This window comes from Thermobia domestica, chromosome 7 (assembly GCF_964235325.1).
Source record: "Thermobia domestica chromosome 7, izTheDome1.hap1.1, whole genome shotgun sequence".
NCBI lineage: Eukaryota > Metazoa > Arthropoda > Insecta > Zygentoma > Lepismatidae > Thermobia > Thermobia domestica.
The window spans coordinates 93,547,693-93,561,811 of NC_137460.1; the positions used below are offsets into that span (position 1 = coordinate 93,547,693).

The 14,119-nt window shown below is 32.7% G+C and overlaps 1 protein-coding gene across 1 annotated transcript in view; it reads left to right on the forward strand.

The window, feature by feature from the left end:
- LOC145688907 (serpin B6-like) overlaps positions 1 to 14,119 on the forward strand; it is a 130,599-nt gene that overhangs the window by 69,160 nt on the left and 47,320 nt on the right. The window contains exons 6-7 of the mRNA XM_081763077.1: positions 374 to 559; positions 6,930 to 7,068. Of these exons, the coding sequence (XP_081619203.1) occupies positions 374 to 559; positions 6,930 to 7,068 (325 nt within the window). The remainder of the gene's footprint in view (positions 1 to 373; positions 560 to 6,929; positions 7,069 to 14,119) is intronic.

The window sequence follows — 14,119 nt, forward strand, 5'->3', positions numbered from 1 at the left end:
CATTGGAATTAAGGAGTCTACCGATTTACCATTTTTCTTTCCTACTAATGGCCAATTTTCTTTAAGTTTTGAATATTTTTTTAATGTTTTTTCTCAATGAAAATATAGTGATGACATCCATTTTCGTGTTGTAATAGGAAAAGAAAGTGGAACATTTTGTTATATCTTCATTAGAATTGAAGCAGTTTTTTTTTTTTTTTTTTTTAAGTCAGTTCCTCATCTTGCATTCCTAAGTACAAAATAAACAATAGTACTCAAGAAATACATTCCAAATCAAACAAGAGTTAGAAAGCAAATTCATCTAGCTAATATCGTCAAAAAGATCAGTTGCTTCGACCAGTGGTTCAAGTATTAAAATCATATTGCTTTTCAGGGTAACCATGTGAGTATGTATATAATTCTACCGTTTGAAAGAGGTAACCTTGAAGAAGTGGAAAGGAATTTGATGGATCTAGATCTCTATAACATTACTACACGTCTCCGAAATTCACAAGTAATTGTTAAAATCCCGAAATTCAAGCTGGAAGACTCGATTGACTTCAATGAATCACTGCCACCGGTAAGATTATGTGCTCTTTGCTTTTATCGTCTGATAGTAAAGAAATCTTGTAGAGAACTGAGTAAGATAAACTGTGAATATTACCAGGAAATCATACTGTCATTTGTTCATATAATGCGTAAAACATTAGTTTTAAGCAGGAATACAAGCTCTAGTATTCTTGAGAGTTATTAGTAAAATATATATGTGTATGTATTGCAATGTACCATACATAAAGAAAGTTTCTAGATTGCATGGAAGAAATGTAGAATGCCAAATCCACAACACCATGTACAGTAGTTGTTTGTTTAGAGCAATGGTCGCCAAACTTATAGAGCTTCTTAGCTTCCGTATCGTTTTTAAATCCTACTATGAGCTACCAACCGAAAGAATTACCATCTTTTTTTTTTTTAATCTTACTTTGTTTATTGGCTATAAACTTACCGTTAAAATATTGCCAACCGGAACTTTAACGCAATCTACCGAAATCTTCCGGACGGTTTGGCTATTACTGGTTTACAGTGTAATGACGTGTGACTACTTGTACCTTGATGATTTTAAAAGTACTTTGTCCCGTGTAGTAAAATCAAGACTTTGTTGCCATAATAATATATCACGTTCCATTAGAGAATTGCAATCATCAAAGAGACTTGGAAACTTCTTATTCAGTGAAATTTCCAACAGAAAATTCAGAGCTGTAATTTCTAAATTATGTTGGAAAAAGCTAAAACACGATAAGTAGAAAACAAATGATAAAGCAAAACATGTAAACATGAATCCTATATAAAACATGAACCTTAAAAAGTGTTGTTTTAAGAAAAAGAAATTATAAATTTGCATTAATACGAATATAATATTGAACTTCAATTTATCATTAATACTAACATTACGCTATAAACTATACACTACCTTCTTTTTAGCTCAGAAATCTTTCGATTGATTTGATACTGCTTTCTCTATATTAAGGAAGGCTTTTCATTTCCATAGATATACTTTTTCTTCCTCACAGCTTGTATGTTTCAATCGCGGCCTTACTACACGAAACTTTTTCTTTTGCTGTTCCTTCCATGCCATGTGGAGTATTCAAGTAATATATTCGAGATCAACCTATATCTAGTTTTCGAAATAGTCGTGAGAATGTTCCTCTCTCTTTCTTTCTCTCTCTCCTGCCATTTCCAATACTCTTTCATTTGATATCTTATTCATTCATTTAATTTTCAATTTTCCTTCTATAGCACTACATTTCAAAGGGTCTGTTCTCTTCGTTTTCTCAACTCCTATTACAGCCCAATACTTACATCCATACAACATTACATTTTGTACATATATTTCCCGCGACCTTTTCTGCAGCTCTATGTCAATATTTCGGATCAGAAGAAGCTCTTGTTCTAACGCTTTCTTTGCCTCAGTTATTCTGGATTTCGTGTCTTGTTTAAACCTATTACCATATGTATTCTGCACCTTACATAACATAATTCCTCCATCTCTTGCACCAAATGATCTTATTTTGATCTGCATTTTTCTTGCAGTTTCTTTTCTTACGTATCTCATAACTTTGATTCGTTTTTCTCAATCTTCATTTTGAATTTACTACTAAACATTTATTTATTTATTTATTTATTTATGGCTTCTTTTACGTGGCGAAGTTAAGGCTCTGCAGCCTTAACCACGTGCATACATTATTATTTCTTTTTAAAAAAAAAAAACACCAATACATAGAAAATATTAACAATTACAAAAGAAAAGTATTGAACCATATAAAAAAGAATATACTACTTAAGTAAAAAACAATAGTTAAACACTTCAAAACAAAAATTGAAAATAATATAGATGAGAGAAAACAAAAAAAGTCTATGTAGGAACACAATCTGACATAAAATAACATGGAGAAACCTAAATTACATATTGCAAATAGAGGTACTAAAAGTATGAATATATAAGCTGTACAAATTATCATAGGTTACCTACTGGTTGTGTGTTCATAAATGGGTAATTAATAATCTGGTAAAACGAAGATGCCTCATGTGCTACCAGTACCCTTATCTTTACTTAAGAGAAGGAAATTTACTGATTTTTTTTAAAAAATTTGGCAACTGTGGAAACGTTGTGTATTAATTGAGGTGAACTGTTCCAGAGGCGTGTAGTACTTACTGTGAAGGATTTTGAGTATGAATCAGAATTGTGACTGGGTATGGAGAGCAAGAAATTATCTTGTGATCTTGTGCTTCTATTATGAAAGTCCGATAAATATAAAAATCTACGTGCTAGGTACGATGGTTCTGACGTTGTAAGTATTTTGTACAATAGGGTAAGGTTATGTAAATTTCTTCTTTCAACTAAACTTCAGTCATGCCAGTTTCATTTCATTTCATTTAGACTACTTCTAATTTCTTTCTCACTGTCTGCCAACAGTGCGATATCCTCCGCAAATTTTAGTGTGTGTGTTGTCTGTCCAAATCATAGTTATTCCTAAGCTGTTAATGTCCTTGATTTCTTTTAATGCTTCTTCAATGTAAAGATCAAGCAAAACTGGTCAAGTAATTCTTTAGTTCTTCCTCATTTCCTCAGAATCTTGAATATTTATAACATTCTAATTATCGGTGTCTTCCTGTTTCGCCTATTCCTGATCTGCCTACTAGCCTCAAAGCAATATTTATCAAGATTTCTTCGTTATCAAGATTGTAGGCGAAACAGGAATTCATGTTTTGCCTATTCCTGTTTCGCCTACTGTCAAAATGAAGGGATACTTTTGAGTTTCGGATTTTTCTTGGGAATTTTATTTCTAATGTGTGTGAATTCAGTTATTCCGTAACATAATTTAATATTAACGAAACTTTATTAATAGTCGCGATTTTGAAAACAACTATAATACGAACAACAAATGGAAGAAGTAGATCTGTACTTTCACTTTTACCAAAAATGATCTTAGCTAGTCGAAAAGATATTGCGCTCTGATTGGCGTTTCATTGGGGAGAGAACAAATCAGAATCTCAGAATACGTCTAGCTTTGAATCAAAACTTTTAATGAGGCACCGGAAATATAACTGTTTGCTAGTCTTGTATTGAACTTTGTGTATGTCATATAATTAGAGTAGAATAGTATAGAATATTTTTATTGTCATTAAACAATGAATATTGCAATAGACAGCGTCAATAATATACAACATTCAGATTGCTATAATTTACATTTTTCTTCAAATTCATTAATACTATAAATAACATTATTTACAAGAAATGCTTGGCATTGGTTTTCGAAATCGACATTACACATCCTTCGAATATACAGTATATTGGTAATACACTGTATAGTTTCATGCTTGTATATTTATAGCTTCTTTGGGTTGTATTTAGTCTAATGTGTGAGGTATTTAAATCATCTTTACGGTTTGAATTATATGAGTGAGCATTATTGTGATAATCAATACTGTGCGGATTTTCTCTATCGTGCATAAATATACAACGAAGAAATTGTCATGATCTGCATTTCCTTACAGAATGGTCTACATGATACAGTATCTGGCAAACCTTTCATTGCTCTTATGGCCTTCTTCTGCCGTTTGAAGACAATTTGAACACCCTATGAATTACCCCACAATAATATACCGTAGTGTAAATGGCAATGAAAGAAAGTATATTATGCTGTAAGAAGCACGGTTTCTGTATTTGTTTCTAGATAGTTTAATAATTGATTTTTAATACATTACTCAAAAACTTTGGATGTAATTGGCACTAAGGATATAGGATGATTGTCATTAGGTTTACTTTTATCGTTTTCCTTATGTATGGCTACAGTGATTGTCAATTTAAGGCAGTCAGGGAAGATTCTCTCGAGAAGCACTCAGTTAAATAGGTAAACTAAAGATTCAATTATAACATCAATTACATTTTTTTTTAACAAGTTGTTAGAAAATCTATAGGAATCCTCAGTTTGAAGGTTTCAGTTTACTAACGATTGATAAAACTGTTCTGGTATTAATTCCAGTCCATGAAAAAATTGACTCAATGTCACTTACATTTTGCTGTACTAATAAACTTCTAAAGTCAAAATTTTGATTTTCGGAGAAACAGTTTTCATCTTTTGATTTATCATTTAATTGTATTATACTATTCACAAAATATTCATTAAATTCGTTTACGGATCAGTAGATAATCCTGTAGTGTTTGTAATATTATGAAACATGATTAGTCTATCCCGTTGTGATTTAAGATGTGCCGTATACTTATTATACGGATTTTCAGTATATTTACTTCTTTATGGTAGTTCGCTTAACGTTTACCGGACAGCATACATTTAGATATGTAACCAAGGAATGCATAAAAGCTCAGAAATTTCCTGAGCTTTTTCCTGGGCCCGTGCCGCACAGCTTTTAAAATTATAGATAGAATTGTCTTCTGAGTGTTTTGTGACAATATTTTTATAACAAGTGTCTTTAACCTCACAGATACGTCGAACTTTGTTAACACTAAGTGTGGGAGCAAACTGTTTGAATATAAAGATTATTTATATCGGATTAACAGGCGTAATAGTGAGAAAACTTACATGATATGTACGCTCGGATACAAAGCCACTGTTGCTCTTCTTGGGGATGAGCCCATAAAATCGTCAGGTAGGCCTATAGATTTGCACCAGCCGCTAGGAAAGTCAGAAGTTTTGTGGATAAAATGACGAACAGGGTAATCGAGGATCCAATTCAACCAGTTCCAAAGATTTACAGGTACGTTCATTTCTTTGTTCTCAGGCTCAGCACAGTGACATTTAGTTTATTATTATTATTATTTCAGGGGGTTATTGCTATCGTAGTGCAAGTCACAGACTTTCGTAGTATAATGAGCAGAGCTTTGGTTTGTCAGATTTCACCAATGAGCAACAGAATAGCCAAGTGGAAGAGAGAAGAAAATTTAATAGTCATCTTACTACCTCATTTATTTTTATTGGATTGTATAGAATATTAAGAAATGTGACAAACAACTAACAGTGTTAAGGAATGGCATTCAAAACTGAAGAGAAAATTGTCTCATGAGCACCCCAATATATTTATATACATTGTTGGAGTTATTGAAGCAAGAACAGGAGGAGAATGAAAATCTAATGTTCTTGCTGGAGATAGGGAACCGGCCAAAAGTGCAGAAATTGAAGCACAAACGCTTAGATCAGCGAATTAATACTTTGAAGGAGAGATTAAAATCTAAAGGTATAGATTTAATAGATTACATTGATACTGTATCCTATAGCATATGTTTGGAAAACTGGATATGAGTGTACGACAGAAAAAAAGAAGTACAAATAAATGAACACGTACGATAACATAGCTCATCTCTTTTTTTCTTTTCTTTTCAACTTCATCACTTAATTTTATTTCATGCTAAAACGTTTTTCCTTCCTTTTGATGACTAGTATTAAATCAATATCCTGGATTCATATAAAGCTAAAATCCCCAACTCCAAAATTTCCCTTTCTCTTTACAGTAGGCGGAACAGGAATAGGCAAATCAGGAATTCCTGTTTCGCCTACAATCTTGATAACTTAGAAATGTTGATAAATATTGCTGGGAGGCTAGTAGGAGAAACAGAAATAGGCAAAAACAGGAAGGAATCTAATTATCAAATGCTTTCTCCAGGTGCAGATACATGTTTTTTTTTAACTCTTATTCCTTTTTCACTGAATCTTCATATGTTCCGATCTTTAAACCAAACTATTCTTTTACTAGCATTTCTTCTATTTTAACTTCCATTTTCCTATAGGTTATTTTTGTCAGGATTTTCAAAATGTGTCAGCAAGCTTGTTTTTCTTTTATTCTCTTTTTTCTAAGCATCTATTGTTTTAAATATTGTCAATATTCTGCTCCCTTGGAAGTGTAGAGGCATCTTCTCTTCTTCAGAAATATTCTTTAATAATTAATTTATACACATTGTTCTGAGCTTTCTGTCCCGCTTTTCGTACCATTTCTGCTGGTATCTCATCTATACCTGGGACTAATCCATGTTTCAGTACTTTGTAATGCCTTATCGAACTCAGGTCCGAGGATGAAGTCTTCTCTTGCCTATTCTACTTCTAAGCTTTCCAATTCCTCTAATTCTTCGTCGTTTCTAACTTTTCTAAATATTCCTTCCATGTTTTCTTTATAAATATTAAGAATATGTCTAAATTATATACATTATACATTATATTATATAAATTATATAGAATATGTCTATTTTCTAATAAAAAGCAATTAAATGCTTCAATTTTAACTAAAACTTTTTTTACTAGTGCACCGTGATCCTTTTTTATCATTTTTAAGCAAAGATTGTGAGAATAACATTAAGTAAATGATCATCACTATTACACTCCACTTTAGAATGTAATACAATTACTTGTACTTATGCTCAAATTCTTATTACGTATTGATAGCTGGGGTTGCTTCAAATGTTTACGACGAAAGCTGACTTCTCTGAGATCTCGTCAGAGCCTTTTCATGTGTCAGAGGGACTTCAGAGGACGTATATCGATGTCAACGAGGAGGGCTCAGAAGCTGCGGCTGCCACCAGAGGTACTTAGAACATTTAATAACACTAAAATATCATATGCATATAATGTTTTTAACTCTTTAGAGCACAGCTTTTTCATATATGCAAAGTTTATTTTGAAATTGTATTGCACCATGTAGTTTCTAGTTTGGACATAGAAAAGCAGCTTTACGTACGTATCAGCTAAGATCACAGACAAAGGATATATATCCTTTGTCTGTGGCTAAGATGCCCTTTCACTAATGAAGTTCTGAATTTCCCGCTAGATGTCATAGTAAGCCAGCGCTGGACTCTTTGTCTTACGCGGAGTTACGCCTTATCACAGACAAAGGATATATCCTTTGTCTGTGCGCCTTATTGTCATTATTGAGCTTTCTTTGCACGTTTAGATGGACAGCTTTGAACTGTTGACTTTTTCTGTGTTAGAGAGAAGTGTATTGAGTGCAAATGAGGAAGCATGCTGACATTCGTCGATTTATTGGTTCCATCTGGTTTTAGTGGACTTTGCAGATGTTAACGCGCAACTTTGCATAGACCCTATATGGAAACACCATAGCATATCCCTTGGACTCCATAATATTTGCATTAATATTTAAAAAAAAAAAGAAACCTTCACCGAAACCACTCAAAATAAAAATAAAAATCAGTCTGATCGGAAAAATGGTGCGTTAAAGGGTTAAAACTATTCGAATACCGTATGAGTTTCTTGAATAAGTGCTTTCCCCTTATTCGAACAATTGTTGTCAGTATTGGAAGTTATTAATATTTATTCTAGGCAAACATCCGGCGGAGAGGTTTAGTCAAAAACTCCCCCTCCCACGGAAGTAAGGTAAAATTGTACTTACATGTCATTCTTATGTAGGGCATGTTCTTTAGCAAATAGTGTCCCGATGGAGAAACCTTACATTTTGATTTTGACCCTTTCCCGGATATATATATGTTTTGGAAAAAAGGGTGATTGTTACTGTGAATCATTGTGTAAACAATTATTCGTTGATCGATTGGTTGATTTGAGTATTTTCCCACTATTCCTTCGTTTTAACTTTAAGAACACCCAATGGTCTAGTGCAGGGATGCAAATAACCACTCGCTCACTCGCCCGGGGCGAGTGGTTCATTAGTGCGGGAAAGTATTTAATATCATACATAAGATAAGTAAATGTTTTTTATTTTGTGATGTGCGCTAGTAGCTTTTTTCTTGGGCGAGTTAAATTTTGTTGCTTATTTGCATCCCTGGTCTAGTGGCTAGCCATTAGTATGCACACCTTTTGTACACGAGGTTTCCAGTCAATGATCTTTGAAATTTAAAACCATTACTATGGTTTAGATTCCCTCTTAAACTGTAGATCCACCTGTCATACAGTCTCGGTGCTGACAAAGGATGCTAAACTTCAACGATCAACAACAACTTCAAAACTTTTAACAGAAGTTGAAAGAATGGAGCTAGTAGCACTATCATACAATATGCATTATACTGGCGTTATCTACTCCTTCGTTCATTGAAAAATTGGAGGAATAGTAAATGTGTTGTGGTATAATGATCGCTATCGTTATAATGAGTAATCATACATTATTATCAGGTTATTTGAAGCAAATTTGAGAATTTCCATGTACTACTATCTTCGCTAATCTCTTTGATTGGACGTAAGCATTAACCTCTTTAATATAATCGATCTATTTGTAGTCTTATTCCTCTCCCTACTATACCTTCTACAATGATTTGAATTATATTCCTTATGAAGCAATTTCTTCTCATATGTTGTCCTGAAAATATTCTATATATTTATAGCGAAAAGACACGACTTTGTTTTTCATTAACGTTTGGTTGGTTTTGAAGCAAAAATTTCCAGCTCAGTGGCCCGTTTGAATGGACCATAAGGGTTACTAAAAATGACACGGAGAACGTAGACATTGTTGTGCGAGGGAACCCAGAACATTTAGAATCCGTTTCCGAACAATGCTGTAAGTTGGTATGGTAAGGTTTCAAAGTAGCAGTTTTCTGATCTGGAAACGTTGCTTTTTCATTTAACATACGACTTCTTACTAGTGTGGAGTCTTAACGCCAGGGTGATTGGAAAAAACTGGATCATTTTTGGTTGAAATTACGTATTTCCAAAACTTTCCTCTCTTCAATATGTGTTCGCATCTACACTCGTAATGAGATTAGGATATAGCCCCGGACTTTAGATACAACCTGTATGTACGGACCGCAGTGACTCAGTAGTAGAGCGCCTCACTTCTGTTCCGTGTGGTCGTTAGTTCGACCAGCTCGTGCTAAGTGGGATTTATGGTAGACAAAAACAGTGTGTCGGGGTTTTATCGGAGTTTTGCCGTTTCCCCCTGCTCTCAGACCCATGTTTATATATTCTATATGTCCTAAGTACATGTTCAGTGTCGATTTTAATTCCTAAAAGCAGATTTCTAACACTTCCTGTTTCAATAGTAATCGCCCTAGAGGAAGAAAGATAACGGAGAGAAAGAAACGTTCGATTTCAGTATGGATTCGGTGTTTCTAGAACAACTGTTTTTCTTCTTTGATCCTTCTGCTGCAACCTGAAGTGGTAGAATTTACTTCAGCTTCTGGTTTCAATATTGATCTCCGAAGAACAAAATGGTAGTATATAGCGAGAAAAGTTTTCTGATACGTAATATCGATAGTAGGTAGCGTTTTCTATTTAGGGATAGTAGATTTTGTTCCATCTCAGCTTTAGTCATTCTATTGAAATCGAAAATTGATTAAAAACCACTGCAACTTCCTTTACCAGCATTGGGTTTCATAGGGTGTAGAGCTGATAGATAGGGAGACATTTTTTTAAAGTATAATTTACTATCATAAGAACAAGCCAAATTGAAACCAGAAGTTGCCAAAATATACCACTTCCGGTTTTACTATTGGATTTTAATCGAGCAAAACGGTAAGAAGAATATCTGTTTAACCCTTGTGTACTACCATGGGGTCTTTTGGGACCCCAGAATTGTTTATCATGATATATATCTTTTAAACAAGTGAGATTACAATTCAGTCTTTTCTTGCATTCTATCTCGAGTATATGCTAAAGATGCCTACTAAAAAGTTCAGTTGTCTGTTTGATGATTCTGCGTAAAGAACATAATTTAGATGGGGTTCTAGAAGGCTCGATGGTAATTTCTGTGTAACAATGTTCTTGGTAGTACACAAGGGTTAAAACAAGTTTAGTGTTCTAAGAGTTGCATCACTTTCTTTATCAGTCTATTGAAGGCAGGAAACATAAATCTCTCACTTCTGGTTAGAATTGTGGACCATGGACACGCAAAGGGGGCAGGGGGCGCCCCCTAGCTCATGAAAACGTATAATATATAATGCACGATTATAATAACAACTTAAATTTCTTAAGAACTTCTTAATACAAACCACGGAGATGATCCTTCTAAAAAATTTTCTTCAAACGCCCATATCGTAGACCCCTATACTTCGTAAATATAATTGTGCAGTTTCACAATGTGATAATACGTAACTCACTGGTTAAAATGACAACGTTTTGGAAGAGATCTACAACTTTTACCTGTGATTGAATTTCAAGCTGAAAGCTTTTAAAGTCGTCTTTAAGACGTTAGATTTTGATTAAACTGAATCAATTGTTGATGGACAACTAAATCTTTGTCTATTTTTTTTTTTATGAATGTATTTTTCTAAAGGGGTTTGCTTTAACTGTTTTCTAATAATATAATTTTGAAATACTTAGATATACTTATTTGCTTTTTAAAAAAAACACATTATTTTAAAATGGATCAGGAGTAGATATAGCTAATATGGATTAAAAGTTTATAAACACTTTTCATTATATATTTATGGTCTATGAAGTTTTTCAAGGTGAAAAAGGACACAGTTGAATCTAAACGACAGATAAGTCAATAGCAGTTGTAGCGATGGAAGCTCCATAAGCATATTAAAGTTGTAATTTATTATATTAATAATCAAAAAGTCCGTTTGAGTATTATTATTATTATTATTATTATTATTATTATTATTATTATTATTATTATTATTATTATTATTATTATTATTATTATTATTGGTAGAGACCATATGTGCTCGCACTGAAAGATGGGGATCCTTGCAATATCATAAATTCAACTAATGTTAATACAACAAGACAAGTTCGAGTCTCGTCTTAAAACTGCTCGCGAATTACATTGTTAAATTCGAGTCGAGACAATAAATTTCACAAGTCTTGCAGGAAATATTAGTTTATTCAAGTCTAAGAGATCTCAAATACTGTTTTAGTGTTACGTGGTTCACAGTGCAGAAACTGTAAAATGATAAAGCAATTGTATACGAATACATTAAGAGGTCCCATCACAGCGAATTTAAAATACCGCTAATTTTACAGTAATTACGTGATATCTTGAAATAGATAAAAGATAATCGAAATGTGGAACAAGATCGCCCTAGACAATATTATTATACATGAGATACCGTTATCACGACTCACTTGTTTGCTTTCAATTTCCAGCCATTTTGAAAATCGGCATTTATTTTCGCGTTTCTAAATGGCTGCAAACGAAAAGCTACTAGGTGACTCGTGATAACGCTACCTCATACAAAATAATATTATCTTGAGCGATCTTGTTCCACATTTCGATTATCTTTTATCTATTTCAAGATATCACATAATTACTGTAAAATTAACGGTATTTTAATTTCGCAGTGATTAGGCCTCTTAAAGAGCATTTATCGACGTTCACAGATACGCAACTCATTTCATAATGTAAGCACTTGAATAATAAATATGGATAAATGTTGTTACATCACACCCTTAGTAGATCTCTCATGTCTCGGAAAGATTCTCGTAACTTCTAGATACAATGAAGGGGGAAAAATCAGGGCATAACATTTTGTACATAAATTTATACAAAATGACTCGAAAATTTTTCGAGATTAAACGAGCAGTAATTTTTCGAGAATTGAGACAAGAAAACACTATTTTGTACTCAATTGTACTTACCAGTTTAAAATATAAATGAAACTTTCATTTGTACAACAATATTAACGTATTTGTAGTTTATTTTTAACTATTGTGCCATTTTTCTCAAAGAACTTCATAGACACTACACACACACACACACACACACACACATATATATATATATATATATATATATATATATATATATATATATATATATATATATATATATATATATATATATAAAATAAAAAAAGTGTTTATGACTCATGTTAATTTGGAGTATTAATCCAAAGTAATTGAAACTACTCGTGCTTTCTCTCTTAAGTGTTACCTTTCATTTCCTTCAGTGTACATAACAGTGTAAATATGTATAGGGTATACTACTGTAAAGATGATCAGCCACTATTACACCTTCCACGTTCAAATCGTCCCCACCAGCTTCTTTGTACTCAAGCGGAAAATTTAGTGTAACCGCATGCATAAATAACACTCTAAACAAGCCATATATGGCACGAGTCTTGTATCGACAAGAGACACGTTGTTGCCATCGCTAAACTTGCATTAAAATGGACACATTTTGCTAATATGTATCAATAATAATAATAATAATAATAATAATAATAATAATAATAATAATAATAATAATAATAATAATAATAATAATAATAATAATAATAATAATAATATCATTAATATAAAAGACACTAAAGTAATCATTTTAAAATAATACAACATACTTAATATTAAAAGATGCGACTATAAAGATTAAAAATGTTGACTAAGTCTGTACATTGCTCCCTGTAACACACTACCTCCTGATGCCCTAGATCTGGACTTGCAGACTATCAAGTTCATGACCCATCTTCCGCTCATCTTTCCATTCTATGTTGCACAACGAATCCATCCACAACTAACATGAGCTCCGATTGTCTTCATCAATGCCTAGAGTAGCCCCTAGGCGAGAAGATAACTTCATCCATCAACTAATTTTTCCCTGTGTTGTGATGTGGTCATGCACCTCGCCTCATCTATCATCCTCATCTCCAAAGCATGAAAACCTATATAATGACAACTAAGTTTCATCTTACTTACTCATTCTCTATGTTCAAACTTAACGTTCATGTACATTATGTAATTGCTTTGTTACTTACCCTGTCTGATGTTAAGGCCCGCAAAGGTCCTTAAGTCTTTGATATTTATAACAAGCTTTAATAAAGAATTCTGAGACCCTCTCAAAGTCGCAAACATCTACTATTCCCATACTTCAGTTCGCTAAGAGAGGGCGTAACCCTCTATCAGGGTTCTAGCCGGAACGAAGGGCAGATTTACAAAACATGCAATATCACTCTGAAGACCACTCTGGAATATTCCTCTTCTGTATAAACACGTGGATTACTTCAATGGTGTTCCGAGTTCTTTGAAGCCTACTGGAGATGATTTATCCGTGCCGACCTTAAAAAGTTACCATGCCTTGATACATTTCTAATGGCGCTTCTTTTATGATATTAATTTGAGAATGCTGAATTTAATGAAACTATTTCCAAACACATCCGTCCATGAAGTCGTAAGAAAAACTATTTTAAAGTTGGCATATTTTTATTTATTTATATTCCAAAATTTCAGATCACTTCTCCAGGCACCCTATGGACGCATATGAATGAAAATATTTCCAGTGTTTTTAGCGTCCCCAAACTAGTATAAAGAAATTAAAAAATATATCCAAGCCTGGCCAATTCCTATTAGGGCATAATCGTTCGCTTTTGCAACGAAAAGTTTAACAAACACATTTTAGATTATTCTGAGAATACTTTTCAACATTCCTAAAATAATTGAAGCAATCAAAAGTCGTGAGTGGGAAAGGAAAGTCACTATATATTAAATCTTCAACCAGGTAATTTAGTAAATATGAAATAAAAATGAATGAATTTCGGAATTTTATGTTGGTTATATATATATATATATATATATATATATATATATATATATATATATATATATATATATATATATATATATATATATATATATATATATATATATATATATATATATATATATATATATATATATACTCTTCCTTTATTAGAAATAGGAAGAGGAAGAGTGAGAAAGAAGAGAAGAAGGTA